Consider the following 14,359-nt stretch of genomic DNA (forward strand, 5'->3'; position numbering starts at 1 on the left):
TAGGGAGAGCAGTATCACTACAGTGCAGCTCTGCTGTTGATCTCGTCATCAATCTCCTCCGTGCTGTTTTCATGCATACCTGCAGCTGGGCAGCGTTACATAACTCTTCATGATTAGATCCTTGTTTTCATCCTAATGCTAGACTTAGTTTTCTATGAAAGTTTGAAAAGTGAGAGTTAAAAATTAGAGAAAAGTGTGAAAATAATCACGGGTCTGAGAAAAGTGTAGAAAATGTGCAGTGAGAAGAACTCTCTGTCACTCTCAGGGAAACATGTCCTGGTAGCCAATGAGCTCAAAGCCCCGCCCCCATGTCAAACTAGCATGAACTCATCACTGAAAACTTGAAAATCTGAATTGAATCTGAAAACTGAGAACTTAAACCAAACGGGAAAAACGGAAAAATGGAAAAGTTGTTTTTTAAAATTCAAGTTTCAAATTTACATTTTTTGTAATTTTCAGTATTTCTTTCAAGTTTACATTTTTATTTTTTCAAATTTTCAATAATTCCTTTAAGATTAAAATATGTAAATACTGTTACAACAGAGGATTATGGATCTTCTGACACACCAGGTGTATATTTGTATAAACTCTTTTGTATTCGAACATAAAATTTATTTATATTAGTTATATTGTAACACTTTTTTTTTTGTTGGACCGGCGTAGAATCATAAAGCAACAAGTTGCTGGAGTTTTTTATGTCAGGTGCAAATGTTAGTCAAAAAGGGGCGGGGCCTTTCCACACACTTGTACTGCATGTTAAAAACAAGGCTAACTGACTTGCATTGATTCCATAAAAAATTCATTTGTGCAAACTGTTGCATATCAGTGGAGAGCTTCTTTTCTCAGCTTGAGAATCGGCTGGGATTACGTAAACGTTTGCAGAGTTGTGATGATCGAAAGAATGTAAACAGTGGAGCTAAAGCTCTGGAGTTAAAGGGTTAAAGCTAGAAACTGTGATTCCATTATTGATATCCTTATGGTTGTTGAATGATGGAGGCTCTATTGTAAAAAATAGCACTTAGAAATAAAAGAAAAGAAAGCCAAACACATTTTTTAACAAAACAATACGAATGTTCTAAAAATAATCTCAGTGGAGACGAGTATTTGGGAGTCTGAGTGGCCGGCTTGCAGCTCTGGTATCAGTGAAGAATGTGAGGAATTCTGTTTGTCGTGAACCTCTGTGTTCCTTCAGACAAACTCAACAAAAAATAGTCAAAAATGAAACCCTAAAATACTTTGTTAGTGTATCACAAAACTTTACAGAAAACCCTTTTTTGTACATAGGATAAAAAATAGTGTTTCAGAGTAAAAAGTCAAAGTTTTGTATTATTTACCTTAAAAAAAACAAACCAAGAACAAAAACAAACCTAAACGTACAGGCGGATTGGAACGGCGTCCGTTATTATGCTTTCACTGCACCAGTCCATTGTGGTGAAAAGAGAGCTGAGCTACAAAGCTCTCAATTCACTGGTCGATCTTCATTCCAGTACTCACCTCCGGATCATGACCCAAAGATCGAGATCCCGACTACAAGCGGCTGAAATGAGTTTCCTCAGGAGAGTGGCTGGGCGCTCCCTTAGAGATAGGGTGAAGACCTCAGTCACCTGGAGGGAGCTCGGAGTAGAGCCGCTTCTCCTCCGCATCGAGAGGAGCCAGTTGTGGTGGTTCGGGCATCGGGTCCGGATGTCTCCTGGACGCCTCCCTGGAGACATCCGGGCATGTCCCACTGGGCGGAGGCCTCTGGGAAGACCCAGGACACGCTGGAGAGACTATGTCCCTCGGCTGGCCTGGGAACGCCTCGGGGTCCTGTCAGAGACAGAGGAAGTGGCCGGGGAGAGGGAAGTCTGGGCATCTTTGCTCAGACTGCTGCCCCGCGACCCGGTCCGGATGAACTGAAGAAGATGGATTGATTGATTTTACACACTAGTTTAACTGTCAACATTTTTATTTTAGTTAATGTACCCAAGTTGTTATGTAACCCTTTAATGCTGTATGTTGTAGCATCAAATCCAGGATTCCACTTCTTAGCATCACTTTGAACAGAAAAAATAATAATTATCTTATAAATTAAGGAATATATTTAAGCATAAAGGGGTTAAACTGAATTTCTACTCATTTAAAACATTTTTGCTTTTTTTGTAGTGTGTAATGGACTTGGGACGGGAAACCTGACTCACGCGCTGTCCATCAATGCCACAAACATCGACTCCTTTAAAAACTGCACCAAAATCAATGGGAACATTGCTTTTATTCACACTTCCATTCACGGGTAAGTCACAATCATTACTTTTAAAAAACCCGCTGCTGCATCTTTAAAAGTTTTGATACATTTTCCTGTTTGCAGAGACCAATTCACCAAAACCCCAAAGCTAGATCCCGCCAAGCTTGATGTGTTTAAAACTGTTAAAGAAATCACTGGTAAGATCAGAGACGGAGTGAGTCATGCGTGACAACAAAAACAACACCATAAACAAACTATGTGCTGCTCCAGGATACCTGTGGATCCAGACGTGGCCAAAGAACATGAGCTCGCTCAGTCCTTTTGAGAACCTGGAGGTCATTCGAGGACGAACGAAGCGGTATGTTCCTCGTAAAGTTCCTCTGTAAATTCCAAACTGCTCGATCACAGAAGGAACGTTCGGCGAGAGAAAAGCTTTTTTCTTGTCTTGGGTAGGGGTAGCCGCAGCGTTGCCATTACTCAGCTTGACATCAGCTATCTGGGCCTTCGCTCCCTCAAAGAAATCAGCGACGGTGACGTGGTCATCTTCAAGAACCCCAATCTCTGCTACACCAACAGAAGCCACTGGAAAGGACTCTTCAAGTCCGAAACGCAAAGCGCCAACGTGGAAGGAAATGCAGGCGCTACCGAGTGTGGTGAGATCCAAGTCCCACTCCCATCATCTGTGTTTCCAGTCTTCTTTTAACTGGGGGTTTTACATTTTTAAACAAAATCTGTCATTTTCTAGGACAGACTTTCTAGCAGAAGTTTGTTAGAAATTCACTTCAAGTGTGGGTGGTGCTGTTCGCCCCATTTCAGGGAACTCGTGGCCTCGCCCAGTGTACTTTTTACGTCACAAATACAATCTTTTTCAAATTGCCTTTTTTGCTCCTGATTTACAATAATTTTTATTCAATAAATACTTAGAAATGCAATTTTAAGCTCAATTTTCTTTATAATAAGACTTAGAAAACACCAAAAACATGATTTTCATTGGAGTGGGACTAAAGACACGGTACCAAAACCGGTACCATTTGAGACCGGTGCCACATCATCAGTTTTTACCAGACCGATTAGTTTCAACCTTAATGGTATTTCTTAACACTGCCAGCTGTCACAAACGGTTAGACATCTGGCTCCACCTGCAGCAGGTTTATTAGTAGGAACTAACCACAGCTAAAAGTCCATAAAGCTAAATCAGGGTCAGACAAGCAGAGGTCAATAATGAGCGTGGGGTCATCCAAGAAGAGAGTAGAGTAGTCAGGGTCCAGACAAGGGTCAGGGCAGGCAGCAAGCAAACAGATGAAACAGGGTCAGAAATAAGATCAGGTCCAGAATGAAATGCTCAGTAATGCAGGCGGGGTGGCACAAACAATACTTCGCACTGACTGAGGCTCTGTGTGCTGCTTAAGTAACAGGTAGGTGATTGTCAGATTGGTGTCAGGTGAGCTCTACTGCTGGTGACCAGAGGGGGAGTCAGAGCTCTGACTCCTGACACCACCGTAGTGGCGTTGCAACAGCGCGGACATGGCGTGCACTACTTTGTTTCCATGTGTTTTAAAAAGACGGGCCATCTCCCTCTCTCTCCTCCACTGTAAGAAAAGAAGTCCAAAGTGTGGCTGTATCTTTCCAAAGTATATATCCAAAAACATGCTTCATAGGTTAATTGGTGACTCTAAATTCTCCAGGTGTGAACTTTACATTATCATCGCAACTTTACATATCTACCGCGACAACAGTAACGGGTGACGGCGCTGCTACGTGACTGTTTCCTTTCTGACCCCTTCCCGAGAGCCGCGCTTTTCTGCAAGCTGCGCGTGAACGTTCATTTGCACTGAGTTTTTACAAAACAAATTATCAAAAAAAGAGTAGTGTTGCTAAAATCTTAACGACACCAATCCTTAAGCGAGACTTTCAGAAAACGGAATTTTTGCAGCTTTTGAAACTTTATCAAGGCAGCTATTTGAAAACGTGGCGTCTGCTTTCAGCTCTGATGAACAGCACGTGTGACAGGAAGTGCGCCGCGGACGGCTGCTGGGGGCCCGGCCCGGACATGTGCTTCGCCTGTCAAGACTACAGCCGTGGAGGGAGATGCGTCGACTCCTGCAACATCCTGGAGAGGTAAACCACCATCCCGCCTTCATGTGAAAATGTGCTGCTGAGTGGTTGGAGTTTTCTGTCTCCATTCCACGAGTATCTCCACGCTGTGTGGCATTAGAAGAAGTCGGGGATTATTGAAAGAAAAGCTTAGATCCAGAGGGATTTAGAAGCTCAGCTTTCAGTGCATAAGGCAGACATTGTTGCAGAGATGGCTCATGTTTATCGTCGGAAATCTTTAATAAACTCAGAATCTTGATCTGCATGAGGCTTTCAGAGCTTTTACTTGTTTTTCCAGACGTTTCATTTTCACTTCATTCTTCTCTTGCTTTAACAGTGAGCCGCGGGAAGCAGTCAAGAATAAAACCTGTGTGGAGTGCGACTCTGAGTGTCAGCGCATGAATGGAACAGCAACCTGCAGCGCTCCCGTACGTTTGACACAAACAGAACCAACAAAGTTCTGTTCATCTTCTTGTAGAACCGTCTGTGAACATGTCATCGTTTAAATCAGATCTTTTTACTCCTGTTTTGGCACAAACGTCCCACTGAGTAGACATTAGTTCCCCAAAGCCACAAGACTGGTGATGTCCTGCAGCAGTCCTGGACTGCAAGGACCAGATTGTTTTTGCAATTCTAATTTAAGTAAAAGAAACCTAAAAAAAAGGTAAATGAAGCCAAAATCTCTTATGGGGTGCAAATATATATATAAATATATATATATCTCAAAATCCACAAACAAAACCAAAACACACGTGATATTCAAAGGAAGTTTTGAAACTATTATGGGATGGCCAGAGGACCTACAGCTTGGTGGCCATTTTGTGGCAAAGTGTGAAATTTCATAATTTTTTCCACAATATCGAAAAATAAATTTTTTTTTGAGGGATCTTCATGAAATTTACAGCAAATATGAATCCCTGATTTCACAAAGTAAAAAAAAAAATAAATACAAGCCTTTTATAAAGAATATTTATTAATCCACTGTGTTCAAAATGTTGTTAAAAATGTTGACGGTTTGTTAAAAAAAGTACATTCAGATTCATTTTTTCTCAAAAATTGTTCAAACGCAATCTAAATCTAGTCAGCATCCATGCACACTTGTTTGTCCCAGAGAATTCTGGGAAATTTCTAGGGCACTCGATTGTAGAATTGTAGATTTGAACAGCTCTACACAATGCCAAGCGAACTATATAGTGAGTAGTGAAGGAATCCAGACTTAGTTTAAGTCTAATGGTACAACCAACATTTTGTTGACCTTTGACCCTGGGAAGAGGCCGCCATCTTAAATTTTCTTGAAAAAAAAATCACCGTAATACCTTCTCCAAATGTAGACTTTTCCTACAGATTTTGATCTATTGACTCCTAGCATAATTGAAAAGCTACTTAGGATAAAATGTTCGTAATTTCTTAACAGCGTTAGCGTAGCGAGCTAGCAAAAGTGGCGTATCCTTGTTGCTCGCACAATTTTTAGCGTAATATCGTGAAAATTTACTACGTAAATCCCTGGCTCAAGCTGAACGAAACTATATGACATATGATATGAACATAGTAGGATTGTGGGCGTGGTTAACAAAATCCTTTGTTGCCAAGGAAATCCAAAAATGTACTTTTGCTGATTATTCTAAAAACTACATAGACCTGTTTGTCACCCCCAGCTGACCAAAAATTAAAATGGTTGCTATGGAGATAAACCAACGGTAAAGCTGTCATTTTGAAAAAAGTGGCTTCTTTCCCATGAATTTGGTGGCAGGGCAGAGGGGGAGGGTAGGGTGGGGGAGGGTAGCGTCTGCGGCCTATAGGACGCCACTCGCAGCTTTAAACCTGTTTGCAGTGCGGGGTGTTTCTGACTTTTCCATTTTTTTAACTCTCAAATCCCAGCTCGAGTTGAAACCTGTTTATAAAAGCATAAATACATACTGCATCACTGTCAAAAGCCACAGGGTTTGGAGAGCTGCTGACGTGCGCTCCTGAAGTTTTACCCTGCAGCTTTACAACATGATTACAAAGACAAGCACAGTGTGGTCATCACGTCTCCTTTATTGCATGCTTACCTCGCCAAATTATTACAATGAGACGAAGAGTCTATCAAAATATTTACAGCTGATCTTAATGGAGCTGTTTTTATTTTATTTTTTTACTTCTAGGGTCCTAGAAATTGTGCCAAGTGTGCCAACTTCCAAGACGGACTGTTCTGTGTGTCCCGCTGTCCTCAAGGCGTGCCTGGAGAGGACGACACCCTGGTGTGGAAATACGCCGATGAGAGGAATGTGTGTCAGCTCTGCCACAAAAACTGCACCCAAGGGTAAACAGTGAAGAACAGAGGCCTGGCAAAGCGCTTTTGTGTTCCTTTTTCAGCCAGAATTTTGAAATCCAAAGAACCAGATCTCTTTCCATACTGATTCCCGACAGCTGAGATCGTATTCTGTCAACAAAACAAATAAACAAGACATTGTTTTTCTCAAATTTAACCAAAACTCGATGTCTAAGTTCCAGTTTTTGGGTCACTTTGGTTCCTATTTGTTGAAGTATTCAGTTTCAGTGGTCTGCTCACCATTATGGAGCGAAACAATGACGGCGCAGACAGAACTGAGCGTAAACCAAATGTTCTCAGTGATTTACAATCCACACCGAGCTGATGATTCACCCGGGAAAAGTCTATGGCAGATTCCTCAAACCACCGTTGTGTCAGGGTTTCTCTGCTTGTGCAACTCCCATGAAAAAGAACAAGATGTGTTTCTTTGACTTCTCAATAGTTTAATACATACATCCCAAAGATTCATGGAGATCAGCGGCTGACCCCAGTGATCAATATGTCGATTGAGATTATTTAGTCTTGTAGGAAATGGCAGAGAACTGGCCTCAATATTTTGGGAAAAGGAGGTTTTGGAACATCGATTTGGTTTTGAGAGCGTTCTTCAGTGTGTTTGATCTGTGTTTGATTCATTTCCAGGTGTACTGGACCGGGTCTCAGAGGCTGCCACATTAAAAGGTGAGTACACTGAACCGTTTGCTAGCAGCACCAAAGACAAAAAAGGAATAAAATTTGAGTCAGAAATAAACCATGTGTCTAGCACAGAAAGTATTCTTATGTCCAATGTATATTTGAAAAGGAAAAAACTCAATAAAACTCCAGAATTTACTTTTAAATAGAAAAAAAGAAACTCGTGTCACATGTTTTCAATCAACGACATGCCAAAAAAGTGTGCGTTATATTTATTTAGACAAATCAAAGTCTCATTTACATAACGATGTTTGTGAAAGTGTATCTGGCCACAAGCAAAAGACCTCAGAGGAATCACAATAGCTCATGTTTGTCAGGCTGGAGAAGTTTCAAAAACTCTTTGCTTCAAACAGTTGTGGTACAGAAAAAACACAAATATTTTATGTTCTTGTTGGGTCAATGCAGTTACACAAAAATACTGTGTTTGATCGACTGGAAACAGCGTAATAGTGAAGTCACTGCATCAATCTTAAGGATATAGATGATTAAAAACACACCAAGACCCAATAATTGTTTTTTTTTCTCTTAAACTCCTAAAATATTGTAGATACCATTAATATGTGTTTAGAATTTGGAGAATGAATGTATTTTCCACTACTTTTTCTAAGGTTTTGAACCATAAAAAGGTACGGCTATTCTGTGGATTTTTCTTCCACCACTAGGGGCGCTCTAACTGGAATTAAAATCAAAAATAAAATAGCGAAAAGTGCAAAGAAGAATAGCCTACACTACTTTTTCTTTAGCAGATAGAACACACTGTGTATGGAAATAATCCATTCAGGTACATTTACGGTACAAAATCGTTCTGTATATGCAGTAAATATCTACTTTTTCAACATAGATATCTGCAGCTTATATATCTTCTTTTTTTTTTTTTTTTAGTAGAGCAGATATAGCTTATATTCAGGTGCGCTCTATAGTCCAGAAAATATGTTAATTTCTCCAAAATGATGTTCAGAAGCGGACAGCAGTTAAACCAGTTCCTGAGAACCCGAGTTAAGTTTATACTCAGTTTAAACACTAGAGAAAAAGGCTTTAGATGTATTTTTTTTATCAGTTCAGGTGTTTAAAAGCTGCTTTTGTCGCACATCAAGGTTAAGTGATTACTGTTCTTCTGTAATCTAAAGTTTATGCAAAAACACTGTTAAAACAGGCAGCTTATCCCAGACTGTTTTCATTAGCGGATAACTGCCGTTCACTGTTTGTTGCAAACACAGTCGCGACATGCGCAGACTTTTTATCATTAGAATCCTGACAGATAAAACAGTACTCAGACAGTACTACAGATTTAAATCCAGTTTAGACCTTAGTGATTTTCAACAGTGCGAGGCGTTGACCCATACTGCTGCTGCGGGGTATTTGGGTATTTGTGGTCTTCGGGACGTGTCCAGTATCAGTACCCGGTACCCTAACCTGGTACCACGTCTGGTACTGAATTGGGTCTGACACCACATCTAATACAGCATCTGGCGCCAGGTTAGAGTTGGGTAATCTGGATCTGGTGGTATTTCAGCTACATGCTAGCTGTTTTGGCTAACATAAGTTTTTTTTTCTTTTAGACTAATTTAGCATTTAGCTAATATTCTAGCTGCTATCAGCTTCACTGTTTTTAGCTATCAATTTCAGCATCTTCAGTTATCAGCACTAGCGTCTTTAGCGGCCAAATTCAGCTTACAGCATTCACACTAGTATTATCGCAGGTAATGATATATATCTAGTTCATAAATATGTTAAAAAGTTACGGTTTTAAAGTTTTAAAAATGTAGTTTTAGTGTTCAATAAATGTTGATCCTGTTCGGCCCGCGACTTAAGGTGTGTTTTGGATTTTGGCTCCCAGTGCGATTGACTTTGACACTCCTGCTTTATGACCAAAAACACGACTTTGTGCAAACTGCATAAATCTAAGATGTCGTGGCGTTATTCTTTTATTCTTTTTAAGCAGAACAACAGACACACTTACAGATTTCACTGATTAAGTGTTGGGATAACAAACTGTTTCCTGCTTCACTCCTTGTGGTATAATACAGTCCTAGATATACTGACATCAGGGGTTTTGAGTAAAAGATACTGTATGTCTACTTAAAAAAATCCCTTTCTTTGAGTGGAGACAGAAACTCTAATTTCCATCTTTAGATCATGTTTACAGTCAGTTTTTCTCAACTTGGCCTTTGGTCTTTCAGCCCCACGGGTCTTTCTATGATCGCCGCTGGAGTGGTGGGTGGACTGCTCACTGTACTCGTGGCCGGCCTTTCGGTCTTTGTGTTTCTTCGCCGACGACACATCAAGCGGAAGAGGACCATGCGCCGGCTGCTGCAGGAGAGAGAGGTGACGGGACGGAACGCGCCTTATGTTTTTAGGAAAATCTTTCCCATCGTTACTTGACTGTTTTTTTTTCTCCTCCGTGCAGCTTGTTGAACCCCTCACCCCGAGTGGACAGGCTCCAAACCAGGCTCTGCTGCGGATCCTGAAGGAATCCGAGTTCAAGAAAATTAAAGTGCTGGGTTCAGGAGCGTTTGGTACCGTTTACAAGGTACTGGCATGCATCATGTTTGTGTACAAACAGCACATCTTGCGTGAAACTCTGCCGAGTGGAAACTGCATAAAACCAGCAGCACTCCACGTTTCTCCCCGTCTACATGTGTTTTACATTTTTCAATTACGTGACACATTTTTAACTTTCCAGATCACGCCTGACTGCCTTTCCTCTGGCATCAGCGCTGGCTTTATTAGTCACAGATGGGGGGTTGTTTCACATGAGTGCCAAAAGGTGATCTGTGGGGGTTAACTGTTTATTTCATAGTAGTTTATAATTTGGTAAATCTTCATCCAAAGAAAAAAAACATTAATCAGCAAATGAAGTGTGGAGGTTTCTGCCTAAACTGATGAACTGGAATGATGAGTTGTTGAGAGGAAGGGACCTCTTGTGAATTGAATATGGGCAAAAAAGTGTCAATACATCTTCTAGAGTTTGTGTGTTCACTTGATGATGAAATTCATCTAAAGTTTGTTTTTCCTGCAGGGTCTGTGGGTACCTGAGGGGGAGGATGTGAAGATCCCAGTGGCCATCAAGGTTTTGAGAGAAGCCACATCGCCGAAAGCCAACAAAGAGATTTTGGATGTATGTCTGTCTTTACTGATTATGGAAGATTCTGGTTTACTAGAGATGCTGAGGCAGAACCGGGATGACCATTCTTTTGACTTTTAGGAATATAAATCGATTTAGCACATGAAGCTAAAATCCACTACCTTGATGCTAATGTTTAATGGGATTTCCCATAATCGTTTGCTAATGCTAATGCTCTGTCGAGCATTCGTTTAACGATTTAATGCAATTTATGTGTTTTGGGGGTTTTTTTTCACATTGAAATGAATGGGCATTTTTCAAATTTCTGCAATTTCTGCAAATTATGCAATTAAAAATATTCAGCATGTTCAGGAAATTCATGCCTGAACTTCTGGTATTGTTAAATTTCACGCAAATGTTGAAATATTGCAAAAAATGTTAAAATCTTTCGTAATTTTGCCAATTTTTGTCATGCAATTCCTCAAATTTTTTGCGCACTTTGAAACCTATGTAATACTGGTGTCAAAGCATTCAGCATGTTAAGGACACTCATGCTATTGAGGCTTTTAAGGCTACATTTTAGTTTAGCTCGTATTTTAGTAACATGCTAATGTTTGTGGCTAATTTAGCATTCAATGAGGTTTTTGAGCAAATTCTGAAATAAACTAGTATGTTAGCAGCATGCTAACTTTTTTGGCTAATTCTGCATTTACTGAGGTTTTTTGGAGATAAGCTAATATTTGAGCAAAATTCTAACTTTTTTGGGCTAATTCTGAGTTAAGCTAGTATTTTAACTACGTGCTAGTTCTTTTGGCTAATTTGGCACTTAATGATTTTTTTGGGGGCAAATTCTGATATAAGCTAGTATTTTAGCAGCATGCTAGCTTTTTTGGCTATTTTGGCATCTACTGAGGTTTTTGGGCTAATTCTGCGTTAAGATAGTGTTTTAGCTACATGCTAGTTTTTTGTGTGGCTAATTTAGCATTTACTGAGGTTTTTGGGCAAATTCTGAAACAAGCTAGTATTTTAGCAGCATGCTAACTTTCTTGGCTTTTTGGTTTTTTGGAGATAAGCTAATATTTAAGCAAAATGCTAACTTTTTTTTTTTACTAATTTGGCATCTACTGAGGTTTTGGGCAAATTCTGAGTTTATGCATGCCTTTATCCATTTTTACATTTTACAAATTTTTTTCAATTTTTAAAGAAATTCTTCAAGTTTTTTGTGCATTTAATGCAATTTCTGCAACTTTACGTCATTTAGCAATTTTAGTAGTATGAAATTAGCTTTCGCATTTTCAGCAAATCCTCTCAGCAATTACAGTAAAATTCTTCAGCATCTTCAGCATCTTTCACACTAGATGAAAAATATGAAATACCCGTTCGACACACCCACATCTCACCTTACTTACTCTTACGTGTTGTTCAAGCATTCACTACATCCTGCTGAAGTAGAAAAAATGCCAGAAGAAAAAATGTGCATGAACATTTTGTCTCCACGTGTTCACCAAGCTGTGTGCCCTGTACAGACTCACCTACTTTTCGTCTGCAGACAGCCCATTTCCACCTGTGGATGGTTGTAACTTTGGCCTTAGAGAAGTCTGCAGCAGTACAGTGTGTGTGTATTAGCCCAACTGTACTGCATTCTGTTTTATACCCTCCAGATCTTTGCTTCAGACTAATCAGCACTTGTTTTTCTTGTAATGGAGAATGTGTCCAGTTACAGAGTGACTGTCTTCTGGGAGTTCGGGAAGTGGGATTAATTCATTTGAGGCAGAGGCTTTGGTGTGTAATCCGAGCCTGAGGTGTTCTTAAAAGGAATGCAGTCCTAAAGCTGTAGGATGAAGGCGGTCTTTTCACCGTGTGTGTTTGCAAACAGACCAATGTGAATGTCTGGTTGTGTTATTCTTTTGTTTGTGATGCTCAGTTGATACATGTCTGCATTCCAACCGCCGAGTTTAGAAACACTTTAGCATGTTGGTCAAAAGACAGTGTGAGGATGGGAGTATTTAACTTAACAATGCAAATGCTGAAATATCTTTGTGCTGTTTTTGAACTCTAGGAAAGTTGGCAAAAAAACAGATTTTTGTTAATATTTGTTGTATTAAAGCCTCCATCTTTCTTAAAGCAGATTATATTATTTTAAAACTGCAAACACATCTCATCTTTTACATCATACTTTTACATCAGTATCAATTATCAAAAACCGTAATAGATATAGAACTGACAATAAAAATGTCATTTTTTTCCTACAATCAGGAGGCGTATGTGATGGCCAGTGTGGAAAACCCTCACGTGTGCCGTCTGCTTGGCATCTGTCTCACCTCGACGGTGCAGCTCATCACGCAGCTGATGCCCTACGGCTGCCTGCTGGACTACGTCAAAGAGAAAAAGGACAACATCGGCTCCCAGCACCTGCTCAACTGGTGTGTGCAGATCGCCAAGGTGAGAGAAGGAACTGGATCTCAGACGATGGTCAATCATAATGTTCATTCATGGTCATTAATAGTGCTGCCACAAACGATTATTTCATTAGTCGACTAATCACCGTTTATTTTTCCTGATAACTCGACAATCAGATCATGCGCAAAGTGGATGTAAAGCAAACATCTTAACCATCATTAGTATTTAACTAACTAAAAACTAGATATATAGCATTACCTGTGATAACGCTAGTGTGAATGCTGTAAGCTGAATTTGACCACTGAAGATGCTAGTGCTGATAGCTAAAAACGCTGAAGTTGATAGCCAGCTAAAATGTGAATTAAATGCCAAATTAGCTTAAAAAGCTAAAAAAAAGCCTTAGCCAAAACAGCTAGCATGTTGCTAAAATATTAGTTAAACTCAGGAATAGCCTAAAAAAAATGAAGAAAGCCTAAGTTAACCAAAACAGCTAGTATGCAGATGAAATATTAACTAAACTCCAAAATAGCCTAAAAAAATGGAAAAAAAATCATAAATGTGCCAAAACAGCTAGCATGTTACTGAAGAATTCGCTAAACTCCAAAATAGCCTAAAATACAAAAAAAGCCTTAATTAGCTAAAATACGTAGCATATAGCTGAAATATTAGCTAAACTTAAAAAAGACCTGAGTTAGCTAAAACAGCTAGCATGTAGCTAAAATATTAGCTAAACTAAAAAAAAGCCTGAGTTAGCTAAAATAGCTAGCATGTTGCTGAAATATTAGCTAAACACCAAAATAGCCTAAAAAACTGAAAAAGTCCTAACTTTGCCAAAATAGCTAGCATGTAGCTAAAATATTAGCTAAACTTAAAAAAGGCCTAAGTTAGCTAAAACAGCTAGCATGTAGCTAAAATATTAGCTAAACTCCAAAATAGCTTTAAAAACTAAAAAAAAGCCTTAATTAGCTAAAACAGCTAGCATATAGCTGAAATATCAGCTAAACTAAAAAAAAGCCTGAGTTAGCTAAAATAGCTAGCATGTTGCTAAAATATTAGCTAAACTCCAAAATAGTAAAAAAACCTCAATTAGCCAAAACAGCTAGCATATAGCTAAAATATTAGCTAAACTAAAAAAAAGCCTATTAGCCAAAACAGCTAGTATGTAGCTGAAATATTAGCTAAACACCAAAATAGCCTAAAAAACTGAAAAAGTCCTAACTTTGCCAAAACAGCTAGCATATAGCTAAAATATTAGCTAAACTAAAAAAAAGCCTATTAGCCAAAACAGCTAGTATGTAGCTGAAATATTAGCTAAACTCCAAGATAGCCTAAGAAACTTAATAAATACCAAAGTAGTCCAAAAAGCTAGCATAATTCAATTATAACTTTCACCTTTACTAAGTTGAAAGTTATAATTGATTATTAAATTAGTCGTTGACTATTTTAATAGTCGATTATTAGTCGATTAGTCGACTAATCGTGGCAGCCCTAGTGGTTACAGATTTAAAAGATCAATATACCTTATTGCCTAGTTATTCATAAAAACACACCTTTTTCTTGGTTAAAGGGGATGAACTAC

General features: G+C 39.2%; 1 protein-coding gene across 1 annotated transcript in view; it reads left to right on the plus strand.

The window, feature by feature from the left end:
* egfra (epidermal growth factor receptor a (erythroblastic leukemia viral (v-erb-b) oncogene homolog, avian)) overlaps positions 1-14,359 on the plus strand; it is an 86,160-nt gene that overhangs the window by 57,426 nt on the left and 14,375 nt on the right. Inside the window, exons 11-22 of the mRNA XM_024273582.2 lie at positions 2,143-2,269; positions 2,345-2,418; positions 2,492-2,579; positions 2,675-2,874; positions 4,207-4,339; positions 4,653-4,743; positions 6,460-6,617; positions 7,266-7,304; positions 9,497-9,641; positions 9,724-9,846; positions 10,336-10,434; positions 12,637-12,822. Coding sequence (XP_024129350.1) covers positions 2,143-2,269; positions 2,345-2,418; positions 2,492-2,579; positions 2,675-2,874; positions 4,207-4,339; positions 4,653-4,743; positions 6,460-6,617; positions 7,266-7,304; positions 9,497-9,641; positions 9,724-9,846; positions 10,336-10,434; positions 12,637-12,822 — 1,463 coding nt within the window. The remainder of the gene's footprint in view (positions 1-2,142; positions 2,270-2,344; positions 2,419-2,491; positions 2,580-2,674; positions 2,875-4,206; positions 4,340-4,652; positions 4,744-6,459; positions 6,618-7,265; positions 7,305-9,496; positions 9,642-9,723; positions 9,847-10,335; positions 10,435-12,636; positions 12,823-14,359) is intronic.

Source organism: Oryzias melastigma, linkage group LG17 (assembly GCF_002922805.2).
Source record: "Oryzias melastigma strain HK-1 linkage group LG17, ASM292280v2, whole genome shotgun sequence".
Taxonomy (NCBI): domain Eukaryota; kingdom Metazoa; phylum Chordata; class Actinopteri; order Beloniformes; family Adrianichthyidae; genus Oryzias; species Oryzias melastigma.